The sequence below is a fragment of the Saimiri boliviensis genome, chromosome 12 (genome assembly GCF_048565385.1).
Source record: "Saimiri boliviensis isolate mSaiBol1 chromosome 12, mSaiBol1.pri, whole genome shotgun sequence".
NCBI lineage: Eukaryota > Metazoa > Chordata > Mammalia > Primates > Cebidae > Saimiri > Saimiri boliviensis.
In genome coordinates, this window is record NC_133460.1 from 81,944,105 (window position 1) to 81,965,881 (window position 21,777).

Here is a 21,777-nt window from a genome sequence, read left to right on the forward strand (position 1 = left end):
TTATTCATGGGGGGAAAACCCCACCCCATGATTCAATTACCTCCCACCAGCTTCCTCTAATGACACATGGGGATTGTGGGAGCTATAGTTCAAAGTGAGATTTGGGTAGGGACACAGCCAAACCACATCATTCTGCCCCAGCCCCTCCCAAATCTCATGTTCTCACATTTCTTTTTCTTTTTCTTTTTCTTTTTTTTTTGAGACAGAGTCTGACTCTGTCACCCAGGCTAGAGTGCAATGGTGCAATCTTGGCTCACTGCAATCTCTGCCTCCTGGATTCAAGCAATTCTCCCTGCCTCAGCCTCCTGAGTACCTGGGATTGCAGGTGCCCATCACCACACCCGGCTAATTTTTGTATTTTTAGTAGAGACAGGGTTTTTCCATGTTGGCCAGGCTGGTCTCGAACTCCTGACCTCAGGTGATCTGCCTGCCTCGGCCTCCCAAAGTGCTGGGATTACAGGCATGAGCCACCATACCCAGCCAGTCCTCACATTTCAAAATCAATCATGCCTTCCCAACAGTCCTCCAAAGTCTTTTTTTTTTTTTTTTAAGACAGAGTTTCACTCTTGTTACCCAGGCTGGAGTGCAATGGCGTGATCTCGGCTCACCGCAACCTCCGCCTCCTGGGTTCAGGCAATTCTCCTGCCTCAGCCTCCTGAGTAGCTGGGATTACAGGCACGCGCCACCATGCCCAGCTAATTTTTTGTATTTTTAGTAGAGACGGGGTTTCACCGGTTGACCAGGATGGTCTCGATCTCCTGACCTCGTGATCCACCCGCCTCAGCCTCCCAAAGTGCTGGGATTACAGGCTTGAGCCACCGCGCCCGGCGGGTTTTTCTTTTCTACTGCATTGTCAGGCTGCAAATTTTTCAAACTTTTGTGCTCTGCTTCCTCTTGAAAATTTTGCTGCTAAGAAATTTCTTCCACCAGGCCAGGCATGGTGGCTCACACCTGTAATCCAAGCACCTTGGAGGCCAAGGCGGGTGGATCACCTGAGGTCAGGAGTTCAAGACCAGCCTGACCAACATGGTGAAACCCGTCTTTTAAAAAAAATATCTAAAATAAATAAATAAATAAAATTTTTTTAAAAAAAAGAAATTTCTTCCACCAGATACCCTAAATCATCTCCTAAAGTTCAAAGTTCCACAGATCTCTAGGGCTGGGGCAAAATGCCGCCAGTCTCTCTGCATAGCAAGAGTGATGGCCTTTATTCCAGTTCCCAACAAGTTCCTCATCTCCATCTGAGACCATCTCAGTCTGGATTTCATTGTCCACATCCCTATCAGCATTTTGGTCAAATCCATTCAACAAGTCTCGAGGAAGTTCCAAACTTTCCCACATTTCCCTGTCTTTTTCTGAACCCTCTAAACTGTCCCAACCTCTGCCTGTTACTCAGTTCCAAAGTTGCTTCTACACTTTCGGGTATCCTTACAGCAATACCCAACTCTTCTGGTACCAGTTTACTGTATTAGTCTGTTCTCATGCTGCTGATAATGACATACCCACAACTTGGTAATTTATACAGGAAAGAGAGGTTTAATGAACTCACAGTTCCATGTGGCTGGGGAGGCCTCACAATCATGGTGGAAGGCAAAGGGGGAACAAAGGCATCCATTACATGGCAGTAGGCAAGAGACCATGTGCAGGGGAACCTCCCTTTATAAAACCATCAGATCTTGTGAGACTTACTCACTATCAAGAGAACAGCATAGGAAAAACCCGCCCCATGATTCGATTACCTCCCACTGGGTTCCTCCCACAACACATGGGGATTATGGGAGCTAGAATTCAAGATGAAATTTGGGAGGGGACACAGCCAAACCATTTAAACCCCTTTTTACTTCTAATATGTTGTTATGTTTAAGAACTGTATAATTGAAACTACAGCAGACATATAGTTTGTATCTATTAACAATTAATTCTAATGGCTTGTTCTAATCCTTATTATATAAACAGTCATCTATTATATAACAAACAAATGGACATAACACAAGCTAGAAAGGACAAGTTATCATATCTCAGTTGGGCAGAATGGAAATTCACCTGACTCATACAAACATACCCAATAAAAACAATCACAACTTAAAAGTGGTCCATTATGCCCTAGGTACCAAAGCACTGTTCCAGGAAATATGACAGCACTTCTAAATATTAGACATAACTAATCTACAAAGGACATTGTCAATACTACATGGATAATTGTTCATAACAGTATAGTGAAAACAAGGCATGGGTAAACTTCAAAGTTCATCCCTATTTCCTTGAAAAATTATGGCATGATTTGATCAACAGCCCACATCTTCAGTTGGTGGCTAGGAGATTTTTTTTTTCTCTGAAATGATCATGTATTATTAGAAATACTATATGAAGCTATTGTTGCTGCAATAAAAATAAAAAATAAAGAGAAATAACATAAAAGTTAAAAATCTAGGAATGTGTGTCCTCAAGCCAAAAAGTCACTAAAAAAACAGAATTTAAAATGCTTTTCTCCTCAACCTTTTTACATACTAGGTTATTTTTCCTGTTCAAATGCCAATGATGATAAATAAAAGCCAGTTAGAATTAGAAGCAACTTCATCTTAAATCTTGAAAAGCGCCTCTTTTTTTAATGTCAGCTTATTTCAGTCAAGAAGCAAGAGTCAATATAGGACTATTGTTTATAATCACTGCCAATGAGTAATTACTACCCTACCAGGAGGGCCAGAAAGTCATAAAATATGTAGCACCAAAAAGAGTCTCATAATTTATTGAGTCTAAACTAATCATTTTCTGGAATTCACATCCCTTTTAATTCTGAATAACTGATTCAGATCAGATTAGCTTTAACATAAAAATGTATATTAATAGCAAGCTTTATATTCCTGAAACAGAAACACATACATATATAAAACTTACAAATTTTTATTAATGTCCAGGCAAAACTCAGGATTCTAACACTTTCATTACACTTGATCCTTCCAGCACTAAACTGGATCAAATTTCGTACATAAGTGAGAAAGAAACTAGAAGCAACATGTATCATTTTTCAACAAAATCCTTCCTACCTCTTGATCACCCCCAAAACTACTCCCTCCAAAACAGCATGAACAAGTAGAAGAATAAACAGGTTGAAGGTTGCTCCTAGCTCTTAATAAAGAATACAAGAAGAAAAAGATACAGTGGAAGTCCTAACACCTAAGTAACATTTAAACAATCTCAGTTTCTTTTCCCCGGTTTTTTCTCCCCGTTCTTCCTATGGTCATTCTCTCTTGTTATGTCACATTTTAATTTCTTTAAGCTAGTTATTTTCTTTTCTCCCACTTCCTCACATTTTCTGTGTGAACCATCTGATAAAACAATATCTAAGAGATGGAAATAGTTAAAAGAGAAATTAAATAGAAGGTGAAAGAAATATGGAAAAGAGTTACAGCGGATTATTTTTCTTAAAGTTATCCCCATATCACAAAACCCACTAACGCCTTTCCAAATAATACACAATACCACAATAAAAAGCTAAGAATATCAAGAAACATGTTTAAGAACTTAAGAAATTTCTCGGACTAAAGAAAAAAACACTATAAGCAAAAACGACTTTCTACCCTACAATATTTTAAAACGAACCAAATGTACTAAAGTTCAAGAAAATAAATACACTTCTTACATAAGTGCTGAAAGCTTCTGATGAGGCATTGGTAAATGGAAGAGACAGGAAAAAAGCTTTCCCCTTGTTTGTTGTGACAAAGAACCTCTCCTTTCCCTACCCCAGCACAGCCTACGCAAATTCCAGACATGTTAGAGGATACAAGGGCACATTATGGGGCCTGAAAGGCAGTACTTAAGACTCTGAACACTTATCTGCAAGCAGGAAAATAGAGATAAAGAACTAGACCAGTTAATTAACCGTATTTGCCAATACATAGATGGAACTCAAAAGCAGACTCCCATCACCACTGAAGTTGTACTAGATGAAACAGTTACAAATGTAAAAGCATAGGACAGGTAGTTTTACAATACGGGGGAAGGGTGATCCCTACCTCACATCACAGACAAAAAATAAATTCCAAACAAAATAAAGATCTAAATATGAAAAGCCAAATTTAAAAACATTAAAAAACAATATAGAATAAATTAATGTGACAGAAGAAGAGTTGCTTAAACAAGACATAAAAAGCACAATCTCCAATGAAAGAATCATAAATTTAACTACATTAAATTTTTCTGTATAACAAATGACATTACAAACTAAATTTCTTAAAAATGAAGTCACAATGCCTCTAAAGAGGAAAAGTGAATAAAAGGGGAAGAGGAGTGGGAGAGAAACTTTTCACTGTATGCTCTATTGTATTTTCTGGATTTTATATTCATGTGAACATACTAACTATTCATAATAAATAAGTAAATAAATAAATCTAAAACCTTAAAAGTAATAATATGAAAGCACTACATAAACTGCATGCTGTTAAGGAAAAAAAAAAAAGAAAATAATAAAATACTAGAAAAGCCACAGACTGAAAAAACAGATGTTTGCCGTGCATATAACCAAGAATAAGTATTCAGAATTTATCAGTAAGCCTAAAAATTAACAAGGAAAAGACACTTGACTCAGTAGAAAATTAGTCAAATGACATGATCAATAATGCATAGAAAAGGGGGCCTAATAACTAATAAACATAAAAAGAATCTCTGCTCTTTTAGCCAGATTTGGAAAAAAAAACAAACAAACTCAACTTCACAAGTTATCAAAGTAAATTTAAAAATAGTATATTTCCTTACTCATCACTTAGCAAAATCAGATTCAAGTGGTATATTTTTATTCTCAGTTTGCTATGTATTTTTTTGTTTTGTTTTTTGAGACAGAGTCTCACTCTTGTCACTGAGGCTTGAATGCAGTGGGGTGATCTCAGCTCACTGCAGCCTCTGCCTCCTAGGCTCAAGCAATTCTCCTGCCTGAGCCTTCCAAGTAGCTAGGATTATAAGTACACACCACTACACTCAGGTAATTTGCCTCTGTTGTTTATTTATTTACTTATTTAAAATTGTGTATTGGAGGCCTGGCGCGGTGGCTCATGCTTGCAATCTCAGCGCTTTGGGAGGCCAAGGCGGGTGGATCACGTGGTCAAGAGATCGAGACCATCCTGGTCAACATGGTGAAACCCCGTCTCTACTAAAAATACAAAAAAGTAGCTGGGCATGGTGGCACGTGCCTGTAATCCCAGCTACTCAGAAGGCTGAGGCAGGAGAATCGCCTGAACCCAGGAGGCGGAGGTTGCGGTGAGCCAAGACCGTGCCATTGCACTCCAGCCTGGGTAACAAGAGCAAAACTCCGTCTAAAAAAAAAAAAAAAAAATTGTGTATTGGGAGGCCAGGCACAGTCGCTCAAGCCTGTAATCCCAGCACTTTGGAAGACCAAGGCAGGAGGCAGGAGGATCACTTGAGGTCAGGAGTTCAAGACCATGTTCGGCCAACATGGTGAAACCCCATCTGTACTAAAGACACAAAAAATTAGCCAGGCATGGTGGCATGCACCTGTAATCCCAGCTATCCGGGAGGCTGAGGTAGGAAAATGGCTTGAACCCAGGAGGTGGAGGTTACAGTGGGCCAAGGTCACACCGTTGCACTCCAGCTTGGGTGGCAGGGCAAGACACTGTCTCAAAAAAAAAATAAAATTGTGTATTGGTCTTTAATTTTATCAAATACTTATCAAAACTTTATTGTGCATCTATTGATCATTTAATTTTTCTCATTTATGGTAAATAATACTGATTTTCTAATGTTTAACCAACCTTGCATTTCTAGAATAACTCAATTTTGTCATGACAGATTATCATTTTTATACGTTGCTCAATTTGGTTTGCTAACAGTTTGTTTAGGTTTCCCATACATTCATAAGTGAGATTGGTCTTAAATTTTCCTTTCTTGTAATATCTTCATTAGGTTTTCACTGTATGCTCTTTTGTATTTTCTGGATTTTATATTCATGTGAACATACTAATCATTCATAATAAATAAATAAATCTAAAACCTTAAAAGTAATAATAAAATACTAGACAAGCCACAGACTAAAAAAAAGATGCTGTTTCTAGCCTTATACACTTAGGTGGGAAATAAGTCTTTTTTTTTTTTTTTTTTTTTTGAGACGAAGTATTACTCTGTTGCCCAAACTGGAGTGCAGTGGTGCAATCTTAGCTCACTGCAACCTGCGCCTCCCGAGTGCAAGCAATTCTCCTGCTTCACCGTCTTTTTTTTTTTTTTTTTTTTTTTTTTTGAGACAGAGTTTCGCTCTTACCCAGGCTGGAGTGCAATGGCGCGATCTCGGCTCACCACAATCTCCGCCTCCTGGGTTCAAGCAATTCTGACTCAGCCTCCTGAGTAGCTGGGACTACAGGTGTGCGCCACCATGCCCAGCTAATTTTTGTATTTTTAGCAGAGATGGGGTTTCACCATGTTGACCAGAATGGTCTCGATCTCTTTACCTCGTGATCCACCCGCCTCGGCCTCCCGAAGTGCTGGGATTACAGGCGTGAGCCACCACGCCCGGCTGTTTCAGCCTCTTGAATAGCTGGGACTACAGGGGCACGCCACCACACCCGGCTAATTTTTTGTATCTCAGTAGAGATGGGGTTTCACCGTGTTGCCCAGGCTGATCTCGAACTCCTGGGCTCAGGCAATGTGTCTGCCTTGGCCTCCCAAAGTGTTAGGATTACAGGCGCGAGCCACTGTGCCCAGCCTATATGTCTTATTTTTCTATTTTCTGAAAAAAATTTATGTGAGATTAGTGTTATTTCTTCTTTAAATATGTGACAGAATTGGCTGATGAAGCCATCTGAACCTACAGTTTTCTTTTCTTTCTTTTTTTTTTTTTTTTTTGAGACGGAGTTTCGCTCTTGTTACCCAGGCTGGCGTGCAATGGCGCGATCTCGGCTCACCGCAACCTCCGCCTCCTGGGCTCAGGCAATTCTCCTGCCTCAGCCTCCTGAGTAGCTGGGATTACAGGCACGCGCCACCATGCCCAACTAATTTTTTGTATTTTTAGTAGAGACGGGGTTTCACCATGTTGACCAGGATGGTCTCGATCTCTTGACCTTGTGATCCACCCACCTTGGCCTCCCAAAGTGCTGGGATTACAGGCGTGAGCCACCACGCCCGGCCCCTGAACCTACAGTTTTCTTTGTGAAAAGGTTTTTCTTTACATATTCCATTTATTTTATGTTATGGACCTACTCACATTTTCCTTTACTTCTTGTGTTAATTTTATTAAGTTGTACATTTCAAGAAATTTGTCTATTTCACATAAACCTTCAAAGTTTACTGGTATAAATTGTATATAATACCCTCTTATCATCTTTTTTGTTGTTGTTGTTTTGAGACGGAATCTTGCTCTATCACCCAGGCTGGAGTGCAGTGGTGCAATCTCAGCTCACTGCAACCTGCACCTTCCGGGTTCAAGCGACTCTTCTGCCTCAGCCTTCCAAGTAGCAGGGCTTATAGGCATTTGCCACCATGCACACCTTTTTTTGTATTTTTAGTATGCAGGGTTTCACCATGTTGGCCAGGCTGGTCTCGGACTCCTGACCTTGTGATCCACCTGCCTTGGCCTCCCAAAGTGCTGGGATTACAGGCATAAGCCAGGCACCCGGCCATACTCTTATCTTTTTTAATGTCTCTAGGTTCCACAATAATGTCCTCCTCTTTGTTCCTGATATTGGTAATTTGTTTTTCAATGTAATTAGCATTGTCAAGGTTCCAAATTCTGGCTTTCTTGATTTGTTGAACCTCTCTATGGTATATATTTGTTGTTTATTTTATTAGTTTCTTGTTTCTTCTTTTTTTGAGACAGAGTGTTACTCCGTCTCCCAGTCAGGAGTACAGTGGCATGATCTTGGCTCACTGCAACCTCCACCTCCCAGGTTCAATCAATTCTCCTGGCTCAGCCTCCCAAGTAACTGGGATTACAGGCACACACCAGCATGCCCGGCTAATTTTTGTATTTTTAGTAGAGGCAGGGTTTCACCATGTTGACCAGGCTGGTCTTGAATTTCTGACTTCAGGTGATTCACCACCCGCAGCCTCCCAAAGTGCTGGGATTACAGGTGTGAACCAACCACACCCAGCCTATTTCATTAATTAATTTCTGCTCTTTTTTTTTTTTTTTTTTTTTTTGAGACAGAAAGTCACTGTCACCCAGGCTGGAGTACAGTGGCACTATTCTGGCTCATTGCAACCTCCACCTCTTTGTTTCAAGCGATTCTCATGCCTCAGCCTCCTGAGTAACTGGGATTACAGATGAGTGCCATCATGCCCAGCCAATTTTTGTATTTTTAGTACAGACAGAGTTTCACCATGTTGAGCAGGCTGATCTTGAACTCCTGGGCTCAAGCAAATCCCACCTCTCAAAGTGCTGGGATTACACTCATGAGCCATCAAACCCAGCCCACAACATTATTTTCTGAACAGCCAAAACTGAAAGCAAAATGTCCAGAAGAATTTTAATTTAATGGCTTTGTTTATTTGCAATGGAATATTAAACAGTAATGAAAATGGACAGACTCTAGCTATATGTACAATCACAGTTAAATCTCACAGATGAAAAGCAAAAGAAGCCCCCCTCCACACACACACACACACACACACACACACACACACACACAGACAACTACATACTCTATGGTGACATTTATATCAAATTTTTAAAATAGGCTGGGCGCGGTGGCTCATGCCTGTAATCCCAGCACTTTGGGAGGCCAAGGCGGGTGGATCACAAGGTCAAGAGATCGAGACCATCCTGGTCAACATGGTGAAACCCCGTCTCTACTAAAAATACAAAAAAAGGGCCGGGCGTGGTGGCTCAAGCCTGTAATCCCAGCACTTTGGGAGGCCGAGGCGGGTGGATCACGAGGTCGAGAGATCGAGACCATCCTGGTCAACATGGTGAAACCCCGTCTCTACTAAAAATACAAAAAATGTTGGCTGGGCATGGTGGTGCGTGCCTGTAATCCCAGCTACTTAGGAGGCTGAGGCAGGAGAATTGCCTGAGCCCAGGAGGCGGAGGTTGCAGTGAGCCAAGATCGCGCCATTGCACTCCAGCCTGGTTAACAAGAGCGAAACTCCGTCTCAAAAAAAAAAAAAAAAGATTTGCTGAAGCTGGGTAATGCGAAGAGTATTGATTATATTGTTCTATAAACTTGTATGTATAATCAACATTTCATGACAAATTGTTTGAAGAAACCAAGTAGTTTTGACTTAAATCTCACTTCAATCTGATATAAATATTAAAGAAAATCAAAGTATATACTAAAGACTAATTTATTCATCATAAAAGTTTTTACATAGACGGCCAGAACCAGGAAAATTAGTAGCTAGATATGTAGGCACACAGAAATAACAAGGGCTCTGGGCAACTATCCCAAAGGATGATAGAGGCAAGATCCCTCAAAAAGAACAATTTGGGGGAGGCGGCCTGCAGGAGACAGAGGGATTGACAGGACATTGTGCGCGGCAGCTTTCCTCTGGATACCAATGCTGAGGACACCATATCAGAGCTCTCCTGCCCACTTCTGTGGGTCGCCACTTCCAAGATAACCCCAATGCCAGTGACATCCTTCCCATCAGTTACCACTCCGGCACCAGAAACCTGTGAAGGCTGCAACAGCTGTGTTTCCTGTTTTAAAGCACTGTTAATACCTGCTCTTGGATGGATAGAATGTAAAGAAGATGAGAGCTACTGTTCACGTAATTCAGCAGTTAGAGGCTGTGGTGTGGTGAACAGGACTTCTGTTCTGTGCCAACTGCCACCCTGGTGCCAATCAGTTCTACAGTGACACATAGATCCAGTGTTTCATACTCAGTGAATCTCAGCAGAGTTGCTGAGGCTTTGTGTGTTGAGTTCACAAACGACTTTGTATGGATTTTGTGGAAATCTTGGGAAATACAGAAGCCTAAAAGAAATTATAATTCCCATTTTCCAGAGTTAAAACCACAACTCTGCCTTCCTCTTCTACAACTTCCACCACAGTTACTCCATCAAGTACAACAAATACCACTTTCACTCCAACCTCACAACCTGTGTAGAAGTCTACCTTTAATGTATAATTTTCTTTCTATTTTTAATGCTATAATTTTCTTTCTTCATAAATTCTGCAAATCTAAGAAACAAACTTAAATTCTGTTTTTTTGTTTGCTTGTTTGTGACAGAGTCTCGCTCTGTCGCCCAGGCTGGAGTGCAGTGGCCTGATCTCGGCTCACTGCAACCTCCGCCTTCCAGGTTCAAGCAATTCTCCTGCCTCATCTTTGAGTAGCTGGGACTACAGGTGCATGCCACCGTGCCCAGATCATTTTTTATATTTTCAGTAGAGACGGGGTTTCACCGTGTTAGCCAGGATAGTCTCCATTTCCTTACCTCATGATCTGCCCACCTCAGCCTCCCAAAGTGCTGGGATTACAGGCATGAGCCACCACACCCGTCCACAAACTTACACTCTGTAAACAGACCAATTACACTGATAAGGACTGGAGAACCATTCATGTAAATTACTGAAACCAAAATACTATCTTTCAAGATGTCCCACATGGAAGATACTTTTCCAGGATCTTTCAATTCCCAAAAGATGCATATAATCTATTTGAGACCATCATCTTTAAAGAAAAAAATCAGTTAAATCATTTTGTTCAACAGGAAATTTTTTAATATTCTGCATTAATCCTTGTGGCAGTCTTTTATTTTAAATGGTTGCTGCTTTGGGATTATCGTTTTTTTTTTTTTTTTCTTGACATGCCAAATGTAACTTTCTGTAAGTGACAGAAAATGCTGTCTTGTGCAGACAATGTCATGACTCTTAGCAGTTTAAATTTAGTCACTTTAAAGCCTGAAAGCTGCATTATTTTCATCCTAACTCAAGACATAATATAGTGAACAGAATTGAGAAGAGTTTGCCAAATGAGTATCAATCAAATGGATTGTGGCCTAACCTACTTATAGTCTACAATTACCACTTTTACCACTAGATGGAACCCTACATGTAAGGTGATATGCTCAGTGAAAGGACTGGAAACAATCCACAGCTGAAAAATCAATTACAGAAAATGAAATGCAAGTGCTTCTGAGGCATGTTGAAGCCATGAATCTGCAAAATTCAAGGCAGTTAAAAAAAAAAAACTGCATCCTGCAGATGTATCTTTTGGCTGACTATACTAAAACTGCACACCCACAAAACTAAATGTTTCCTCCCTGGTGAATTGCCTAACTTGATTTGTTTTCCAAGAACCACAACCTTGGCAAGATTTATCAAAATATGAGCTATATTTAAAGTTGTCTAAATCTGATTTACCACCCTGAGAGAAGTATTCACTGTCTCTCACTGCTTTTTCAACTCTAAAAAGCTCTGAAACACGGCTTTAAATGTGTCACTTTGTTGGAAAGCTGTTAGATAAGAAACATAACTATCTCTTTCTTGGTTATATGAAAAAGAGAAAGGAATAAATATAAATTTTATAAAATAAAAAAAGAAATACAACTATCAAAGAAAGACTGTATTCTTCCCTCTTTTTACATATCAAATTTAAGCCAGTATCATGAAAGTTGTACATAAAGAGAGAAGAGAAAACTAAACAGGCCCTATATGCCCAAGCTGTTGGTGCTTTTTAATACTAGAGACAATTCAACATTAATAAGTAGTAACACAATTCAGGGAATGATATCCAATTTCTTAGATAAAAATTTTGAAACACATTTATATACCCTTAAGAGTAGCTGTGCAATGTTTTGTAGTATGGACTACAAAATTATCTCTAATTTATACTCCAAAAGTCTGCAAATATATTTAGCCCCTATATTTGATCGCAACCTGAACAAATTTCTTTCTTGCTTGCTTGTGTGTGTGTGTGTGTGTGTGTGTGTGTGTGTGTATGTCTATGTGTGTTTAGATTGTGTCTCCCTGTTGCCCAGGCTAGAGTGCAATGGCACAATCATAACTCACTGTAGCCTCAACTGCCTGGGCACAAGCAATTCCCCCACCTCAGCCTTCCCAGTAGCTGGGACCACAGACATGCACCACCACACCTGACTAATTTTTTTTTATTATTTGTAGAGACAAGTCTCTCTATGTTGCCCAGAGCTGGTCTTGAATTCCTGGGCCCAAGTGATATTCCCACTTCAGATTCCCAAAGTGCTGGGATTACAGGCCCAAGCCACCGTGCCCAGCCAAAATTTCAAACTAATAGAACAACTTAACCAAAATTAAATTGGCAAACTATTCTGAGATGAAAAAACTCGGCCGGGCGCGGTGGCTCAAGCCTGTAATCCCAGCACTTTGGGAGGCCGAGGCGGGTGGATCATGAGGTCAAGAGATCGAGACCATCCTGGTCAACATGGTGAAACCCCGTCTCTACTAAAAATACAAAAATTAGCTGGGCATGGTGGCACGTGCCTGTAGTCCCAGCTACTAGGGAGGCTGAGGCAGGAGAATTGCTTGAACCCAGGAGGCGGAGGTTGCGGTGAGCCGAGGTCATGCCATTGCACTCCAGCCTAGGTAACAAGAGCGAAACCCCGTCTCAAAAAAAAAAAAAGAAAAAAGAAAAAAAGAAAAAACTCTTGACTGCCCACCTTCTTAACCTAAGCATTTCTGGAATCCTGTGACAATACAATGTTCTCAGTCAAGAATGATGAGCATCAATAATGCCAATTTACTGACTTATTTATTTGCTTGGCAATTATCTTTTTGGGTGTCATATGAATTGCCATTAATTCTGTTGCTTTTATCTTCCTTAATTTTTCTCCCCCATGTAGTGTACAATGGGAAGAGAGTTGTTTGTATTTTTTTTTTTTTTTTTTTTGAGACGGAGTTTCGCTCTTGTTACCCAGGCTGGAGTGCAATGGCGCGATCTTGGCTCACCGCAACCTCCGCCTCCTGGGCTCAGGCAATTCTCCTGCCTCAGCCTCCTAAGTAGCTGGGATTACAGGCACGCGCCACCACGCCCAGCTAGTTTTTTGTATTTTTAGTAGAGACGGGGTTTCACTATGTTGACCAGGATGGTCTCGATCTCTCGACCTCGTGATCCACCCGCCTCGGCCTCCCAAAGTGCTGGGATTACAGGCTTGAGCCACCGCGCCCGGCTACAGTTGTTTGTATTAAGAAAGTAACATCACACTGGGTGTGGTGGCTCACACCTGTAATCTCAGCACTTCAGGAGGCCAAGGAGGGCAGCTCATTTGAGGTCAGGAGTTCAGGACCACCCTGGCCAACATGATGAAACCCCATCTCTACTAAAAATACAAAAAAATTAGCTGGGTGTGGTGGTACACATCTGTAATCCTAGCAACTAGGGAGGCTGAGGCAGGAGAATCACTTGAACCCGGGAGGTAGAGGTTGCAGTGAGCCGAGATCATGCCACTGGACTCCAGCTTGGGCAACACAGTAAGACTCCATCTCAAAAAGAAAAAAAAGAAAAGAAAACAGTAATATCAAAATTCCCTATTAATTTGGGAGAAAGTGCTATAGGATGCTTCACCGACAATACAATCTTTATCATTTATCTAAAAAATGTTTACTCCTCAGAAAAGTAGAGTCAATGCTTCGTGAGCCTCTCTCTCTCTCTCTTTTTTTTTTTTTTTTTTTTTTTTTTTGAGACAGGGTCTCATTCTATTGACCAGGCTGGAATACAGTGTGTGATGAACACCTGGGCTCAAGGGATCCTCCCACTTCAGCCTCCCAACGTGCTAAGACTAAGGGTGTAAGGGTGGGTGTCACCACACCTGGCGACTTTTTTTTTTTTTAATAGCCCAGGGTCTCACTATGTTGACCAAGCTAGCCTCAAACTCCTGGCCTCAAGCAGCCCTCCCACCTCAGCCTCCCAAAGGGCTGGCATTACAGGCATGAGCCACTGCACACAGCCTCCTACAGACTTTTAAGTGCCATTGAGTCTCAGGCAATTAAAACTAGAAGTACTTCTATGTACGATCAGATTAGGTCCTAAAAGACGACTTCTACATTCATTTGTTCCAAAGTCCAGAGTGACACATACTATCCAAGAGACAGCTAGTGGTTTTTGTTCTGGCACATGACTTGTTCATATCTCTAAGTTCACGAATTGAAAATTCTTTAAAAAAAAAAAAAGTTTCTGGCCAGGCACCGTGGCTCATGCCTATAATCCCAACACCTTCAGCTTCCTAAAGTGCTGGGATTACAGGCACGAGCCACCATGCCTAGTCCAAATTTCAAACTAATAGAACAACTTAATCAAAATTAAATTGGCGAACTATTCTGAAAAGCCAAGGTGGGAGGATCACTTGAGCCTAGGAGTTTGAAATCAGTCTAGGCAACATGATGAGACTCTGTCTCTACAAAAGAAAAAGAAAGGAACAAAGAAATTTGTTTTTAAATTAGCCAGGCATGGTTGCTTGAGTCTACGGTCCCAACTACTCAGGAGGCTGAAGTAGAAGGATCACTTGAGCCCAGGAGATCAAGGCTGCAGTGAGGTGTGTTCTTGCCTCTGCACTCCAGTCTGGGTAATAGAGCGAGACTCTCTCAAAAAAGAAAAGTTTCTATACTTCAGTCAGCCACAAGTACTCAAAATTCCACAAACTTAACCATAAATCTTTTCATCAGCCACCATAAGAAGGTGAATTGCTTTTCTGAGATATATGGTACCCAAACTAGAAATTAGTCACTCGTGTCATTTAAAATCAATCCAATCATGATCTACTGAGTGCTTTGTAACTTTAAGGTATTATAAGGTAAAGAGACAAAAACTAAGGTAAGTTTCTAGCCTCCAGGAACTGAAAATTCATTAAGTACTACAATTTCTAACGGTAGCTAAAGACCACAATACAAAAGATGATACAAGATCATTAACAGCCGGGCGCAGTGGCTCACGCCTGTAATCCCAGCACTTTGGGAGGCCGAGGCGGGTGGATCATGAGGTCAAGAGATCGAGACCATCCTGGTCAACAAGGTGAAACCCCGTCTCTACTAAAAATACAAAAAATTAGCTGGGCATGGTGGCGCGTGCCTGTAATCCCAGCTACTCAGGAGGCTGAGGCAGGAGAATTGCCTGAACCCAGGAGGCAGAGGTTGCAGTGAGCCGAGATCACGCCATTGCACTCCAGCCTGGGTAACAAGAACCAAAACTCCGTCTCAAAAAAAAAAAAAAAAAAAAAGATCATTAACAGCCAAATGCATGATACAGACAATAAAGGCTCTAAGAATTCAAGAGAGAATCTTTCACCCATATACAAGAAATTTGAGCTAGATCTTAAAGACTAGGATTTAGACAGTGGGCGGGGGGCGAGGGGGGAATGATAGCTAATATTTAAGATACTTTTTGGTTTCTCTAAGTTTTTTCCAGAAACCTAAGATGTTTTTGACACATATTAGTGGCCAGCCCTTTTCAAAATGAAAGAGAGGGTTGGGCGCTGTGCCTCATGCTTGTAATCCCAACACTTTGGGAGGCCGAGGCAGGTGAAACACCTAAGGTGAGGAATTTGAGACCAGCCTGACCAACATGGAGTCTCTCTCTACTAAAAATACAAAATTAGCCGGGCCTGGTGGTGCACACCTGTAATCCCAGCTACTCGGGAGGCCGAGTCAGAAGAATCACTTGAACCCGGGAGGCAGAGGTTTCAGTGAGCCAAGATTGTGATCGTGCCATCGTACCACTGTAAGGTGTGGGGGGCTTTTTTTTTTTTTTTGAGACTGAGTCTCACTCTGTAGCCCAGGCTGGAGTGCAGTGGCAATTTTGGCTCACCGCAACCTCCACCTCCCAGATTCAAGCGATTCTCCTGCCCCAACCTGCGAAGTAGCTAGGATTACAGGTGCACGCCACTGCACCCAGCTAATGTTTTTGTATTTTTAGTACAGACAGGGTTTCACCATGCTGGCCAGGCTGGTCTTGAACTCATGACCTCAGGCGATCTGCCCACCTTGGCCTGCCAAAACTTCTGGGATTACAGGCATGCGCGCCACCATGCCCAGCCAAAAGTATATACTCTTAAAGCTTCAGTGAATTTGTAGGTTGTAGATGTTCTGTATAAAAAATGACTGGACACAGAACAATGCAAATTTAGTTAACATTAATTACCTATACACTTACTAGGTAAGATGACAATTTTTGTTTTTTGTTTTTTTTTTTGAGACAGAGTTTCGCTCTTGTTATCCAGGCTGGAGTGCAATGGTGTGATCTTGGCTCACCGCAACCTCCGCCTCCTGGTTTCAGGCAATTCTCCTGCCTCAGTGTTTTTTAATACAATTTTTTAAAACAAATTTATTATGTATTTATTATTTATTTATTTATTTATTTATTTATTTTTAGCAATAGGATCTCACTCAGTTACCCAGGCCACAGTGTAATGGCGACATTCTAGCTTATTGCAGTCTCACACTCTTGAGCTCAAGTGACCCTCCTGGTTCAGCCTCCCAAGTAGCTGAGACTGCAGGTATGTTCTACCATACCCAGATAATTTTCCTCTTTTTTTTTGGAGACAGAGTCTCACTCTGTCACCCAGCCTGGAGTGCAGTGGCACAATCTCAGCTCACTGCAACCTCTGTCTCCTGGGTTCAAGCAATCCTCCTGCCTCAGTCTCCTGTGTAGCTAGGACTACAGGTGCACGCTGCCATGCCCAGCTAATTTTTTTTGTATTTTAGTAGAGATGGGGTTTCACCATATTGCCCAGGCTAGTCTCAAACTCCTGACCTCAAGTGATCTGCCCACCTCAGCCTCCTAAAGTGTTGCAATTATAGGCATGAGCCACTGCACCCACCCTAAGCCAAATTTAATGTTTACAGATACCATCCAATAAAAAGTGTACAGATTTCCTATATCACTCTTCCTAGTACTACCAACCCACTTGTTTTACCAATCAAAGTAAACTTGTGCAACATTATCTGCTTTGCTTTATGCTGTGTTTTCAGGCCACTTACCAGTTTATGCAGATTAATTCTAAAATTCTATTTTCTTCCAAGACAGGCCTTATTTACAAATGTGATCAAACTCTCTAAGCCCGATCATTGATAAAATGTAAAATAAAGCCAGATTTGGCAAGGCACAGTGGCTCACACCTGTAATCCCAGCATTTTGGGAGGCCAAAGCAGGCAGATCATGAGGTCAAGAGATCAAGACCACCCCAGCCAACATGATGAAACCCATCTCTACTAAAAATGCAAAAATTAGCTGGGTGTGGTGGCATGCACCTGTAGGCCCAGCTACTCAGGAGGCTGAGGCAGGAGAATCACTTGAACCCAGGAGGCAGAGATTGCAGTGAGCCAAGATCACACCACTGTACTCCAGACTGGCAACAGAGAGAGACTCCATCTCAAAACAAAAATGCAAAAATTAGCCAGGCATTGTGGTACACACCTGTAGTCCTGGCTACTCAGGAGGCTGAGGCAGAAGAATCGCTTGACCCTGGGAGGTGGAGGTTGTGGTGAGCTGAGATCATGCCACTGCACTCCAACCTGGGCAACAGAGGAAGACCCCGTCTCAAAAAGAAAATACTAAGCTGTATGTATTTCCCTACTGCCAATTATGGGGAGAAGTAGCTTTATTTCATTTCCTGCTATCGCCTTTTCTCTTTGACCCATAACGGTCTCTATTATGTTTATACTATTATTGGTAAAGTGAATAGTTTCTTTTTTTGTTTTTGTTGTTGTTGTTCGTACAGGGTCTCACTCTATCACCCAGGCTGGAATGCAATGGCGGGATGATGGCTCTTTGCAGCCTCCACCCGCCCCAGCTCAACTGATCCTCCCACCTCAGCCTCCCAAGTAGCTGGGACCACAGGCATCCATCACCACACCCGGCTATTTTTTTTTTAATTTTTTATAGGGTCTCCCTATATTGCCCAGGCTAGACTTGAACTCTTGGCCTCAAGCAATCCTCCTGCCTCCGCCTCCCCCTCCCAAAATACTGGGATTACAGGCATGAGCCACTATGTCTGACAGTGGATATTTTCCATTTGTGAATTCTCCTTTGGTATTGTCCACTTAAGAGTAACCTGAAGGTATAACAAATGAAGTGTGTTAAATTTTAAAGAACGATTCTACTCAATAGAGACCATAAATGGAAGGGAAGGGGTGTTCCTCATCAGCAGGTCAAAAACATAACATGGGAATCTTTACAGGCAGAGCAATTTTTCCTTGTTTAAATCTTTGGCCAGATGCAGTGGCTCACGCCTATAATCCCAACACTATGGGGGTCTAAGGCAGGAAGACTGCTTGAGCCCAGGAGTTTGAAGCCCACCTGGGTAACACAGGAAGACCCCGTCTCTAGAATAAATTTTAAAAATTAGCCAAGTGTGATGGCGCATGCCTGTAGTCCCAGCTACTTGAGACAGACTGAGGAGAGAGGATTGCTTGAGCCCAGGAGGTTGTGGGTATAGTGAGCCATGATCATGCCACTACACTCCAGCCTGGACCACAAAGTGAGACCCTGTCTCAAAAAAAAAAAAAAAAAAAAATAGTAAGTTTTTTAAAATAAATATTTGATTAAAACAAGTTAAAGCGCCGGGCGCAGTGGCTCACGCCTGTAATCCCAGCACTTTGGGAGGCCGAGGTGGGTGGATCACAAGATCAAGACCATCCTGGTCAACATAGTGAAACCCCGTCTCTACTAAAAATACAAAAAAATTATCTGGGCATGGTGGCATGTGCCTGTAATCCCAGCTACTCAGGAGGCTGAGGCAGAATTGCCTGAACCCAGGAGGCAGAGGTTGCGGTAAGCCGAGATGGCGCCATTGCACTCCAGCCTGGGTAACAAGAGCGAAACTCCGTCACAAAAAAAAAAAAAAAAAAAAAAAGACAAGTTAAAGCATTTTTAATTTAATAATTATAAATTATTAAATAATAATAAATTATCCCAATGGTGTAGTGTTAAAAATAAGGATGAGGAGGCTGGATGCGGTGGCTCACGCCTGTAATCCCAGTACTTGGAAAAGCTAAGGTGGGTGGATCGCCTGAGGTCAGGAGTTCGAGACTAGACTGACCAACATGGAGAAACCCCCGTCTCTACTAAAAATACAAAAAGAACTAGGTGTGGTGGCACATGCCTGTAATCCCAGCTACTCAGGAGGCTGAGGCAGGATAATCGCTTGAACTTGGGAGGTGGAGATTTCGGTAAGCCGAGATCACACCATTGCACTCCAGCCTGGGCAAGAAGAGCGAAACTCCATCTCAAAAAATAAAAATAAAAAAATAATAATGATGATGAGGAGGAAACAAAAGCTGGGCTCTTCTAAATGATCCATATTCTGCATTCAAGATTTAAATATGTATTCATCTGTGCCAGTCAGACAAAACAAGGGGCCACACATCAACAGAACATTAGAAAGATTAATCTTTGCAGGGCAAGAAAAAATTTGTAAAGTATTTATCACCATGAGAAAATATTTCTCTTAGAAATGACAGACTAGCCGGGTGCAGTGGCTCAAGCCTGTAATCCCAGCACTTTGGGAGGCTGAGGCGGGTGGATCACGAGGTCAAGAGATCGAAACCATCCTGGTCAACATAGTGAAACCCTGTCTCTACTAAAAATACAAAAAATTAGCTGGGCATGGTGGCATGTGCCTGTAATCCTAGCTACTCAGGAGGCTGAGGCAGGAGAATTGCCTGAACTCAGGAGGCAGAGGTTGTGGTGAGCCGAGATCGTGCCATTGCACTCCAGCCTGGGTAACAAGAGCAAAACTCCATCTCAAAAAAAGAAAAAAAAAGAAATGACAGACTATTATTCACTAATTATTGATCACCTACACAAAGCTAAGCACTGGGAATATGTGATAAACACGTATGTGTGTTCTGCCCTCAAAATGCCTTACAGAAATCCCAAACTTCTCTTTTACAACATGGAATTGATGAAATGGTTTCAGGTTCAGGTAAGATTGTGTGAATTCCTGCTGATCATGTAATTATCTAATATTCTCACTCAAAATTTAAATTCAACTGGCAGTATAATATATTAGAAATTCAGGCCAGGTGCAGTGGCTCACGCCTATAATCCCAGCACTTTGGTAGGCCAAGGCAGGAGATCACTCATGTCAGGAACTCAAGATCACCCTGGACAACATGGCAAAACCCCTGTTTGTACAAAAAAACACACTAGCTGGGCATAGTGGCACATGCCTGAAGCCCCAACTACTCAGGAGGCTGAGAAGGGAGGATGGATTGAGCTCAGGAGACTGAGGCTGCAGGGACCTCTGATGGCACCACTGCACTCCAGTCTGGGCAACAGAAAGAGACCCTGTGTTAGACAAAAAGAAATTCAAACTCTTCCATATCATATTTTATTTACTTTTTTATTTATGAAACGGAGTCTTGCTCCGTTACCCAGGCAGGAGTGCAATGGCACAATCTTGGCTCCCTGCAACCTGCACCTCAGCCTCCCGAGTAGCCGAGACTACAGGCGCCCACCATCACCCCTGTCTAATTTTTGCATTTTTAGTAGAGACAGAGTTTCATCATGTTGGCCAGGCTGGTCTCAAACTCCCGACTTCAGGTGATCTCCCTGCTTTGGCCTCCCAAAGTTCTGGGATTACAGACGTGAGCCACTACGCCCCGCCCCGTATCATATTTTAAATAACACACTCAAGCACGCTCATCTAGGCTCAGGAAGAAGCCGGGTCATAAAGTCAGCTTCCCAGGATTCTTGGAATCTCCTATTCTGTACAAATGGAACAAAAAGACGCCAAACCGATGTATTTTACTGAGTTACGCTGAGGCAATGTAAATTAATTCAATCTATTGAAGTATACCAAAAAACAACATTGTAATCAATTAAGACAACTTAGGTCTCAAGGCTAAGGCAACACCGCCTCGAAACTCTTTCCTGGAAACACTAAATCTCGGTGTGGCTGTTGAGGAAAGAACACCCTATGGAAATAAAGTCATGATGTCCTGGACTACAAGATCCCTCCCTCATCTGCTCCTTGGCTGTTCTGTTAGGAAGAAAAAACTCTATCGCGTAGAGTTGTCATTATCGATTTAGCCCAGTGCTAACTTTAAATGTATTGTTTTATTCAATCTTGACACTTGGAAACAGGCATCCTCATGCCACTTTACAGATGAAGAAACTGAAGTCGAGAGACGTTTAAAAACTGGCCCAAGGACTCAACACAGTTTCTAATTGACACTCAAACCCTTGCTGAACGCGCCAAGTGCCTTGGGGAGTATATGAAGCGATGTGTGTAACCGTGAAGAATTCGCTAAACAGCCCTGGACTTCCGTTTCCTCGCCATCCAGAGGAGTCTCGGCGCCAAGGAGATCAGCGCTGCCACCCCCAGCCTGCAGCCAGCACAGCTGGCGGAGCCCCCCAGGACAACGGCAGGACGGAGCGGGGGACCTGGCTTGGAGCCCAGCGCTGAGGCCCGACCACGAAAAACGCCATGCGATAAGGAAACAAAGCCCAAACCGTGCGCCACCGTGACCGAAGGCAAAGGCGGCAGGACGACCAGCTCAAGGCCGCGTTTCCCAGGAAACTGGACCAAACTCAGCTCACCTCCGGCCGGATTCGCGGGCTGGCACCTCCCCTTCACTCAGTGCCTCCGTCGCCATCTTCGTCAGCAAACTTCTTACACCGCCCCCCCTTAGGTCCCGCCCCCACATCTTTGGATTGGCTAATATGTTTTCACCTCTTCCGTGCGGTTGGATGACTCGACCGCCCCTCCTCAACCTGAACCGTTTAATATATTATTGGTCTATTCAAATAACTAACTATCATTGGTCGTTCCCAGCCCTGGCGGAAAAAAAGGGAGGGGCGGGGAAGACGACCCAGCCCCGAGGCCTGCAGGGAGTTGTAGTTTCTCATTTTGATTAACCCTTC

The 21,777-nt window shown here is 42.4% G+C and overlaps 1 protein-coding gene across 5 annotated transcripts in view; it reads right to left on the reverse strand.

Moving 5' to 3' along the window:
• The window catches only part of ARHGAP19 (Rho GTPase activating protein 19), a 66,238-nt gene extending 44,709 nt beyond the window's left edge, over nt 1-21,529 (reverse strand). For 3 of the 5 annotated variants that reach the window (XM_074382704.1, XM_003922343.4, XM_074382701.1), the window contains exon 1: nt 21,454-21,529. In XM_074382704.1, coding sequence (XP_074238805.1) covers nt 21,454-21,509 — 56 coding nt within the window. In that variant the 5' untranslated portion in view covers nt 21,510-21,529. Of the gene's footprint in view, nt 1-3,640; nt 4,107-21,453 lie in introns of those variants that run through there. The other 2 variants (XM_074382702.1, XM_074382703.1) reach the window with 2 other exon arrangements.
• Nucleotides 21,530-21,777: the final 248 nt, after the last annotated feature.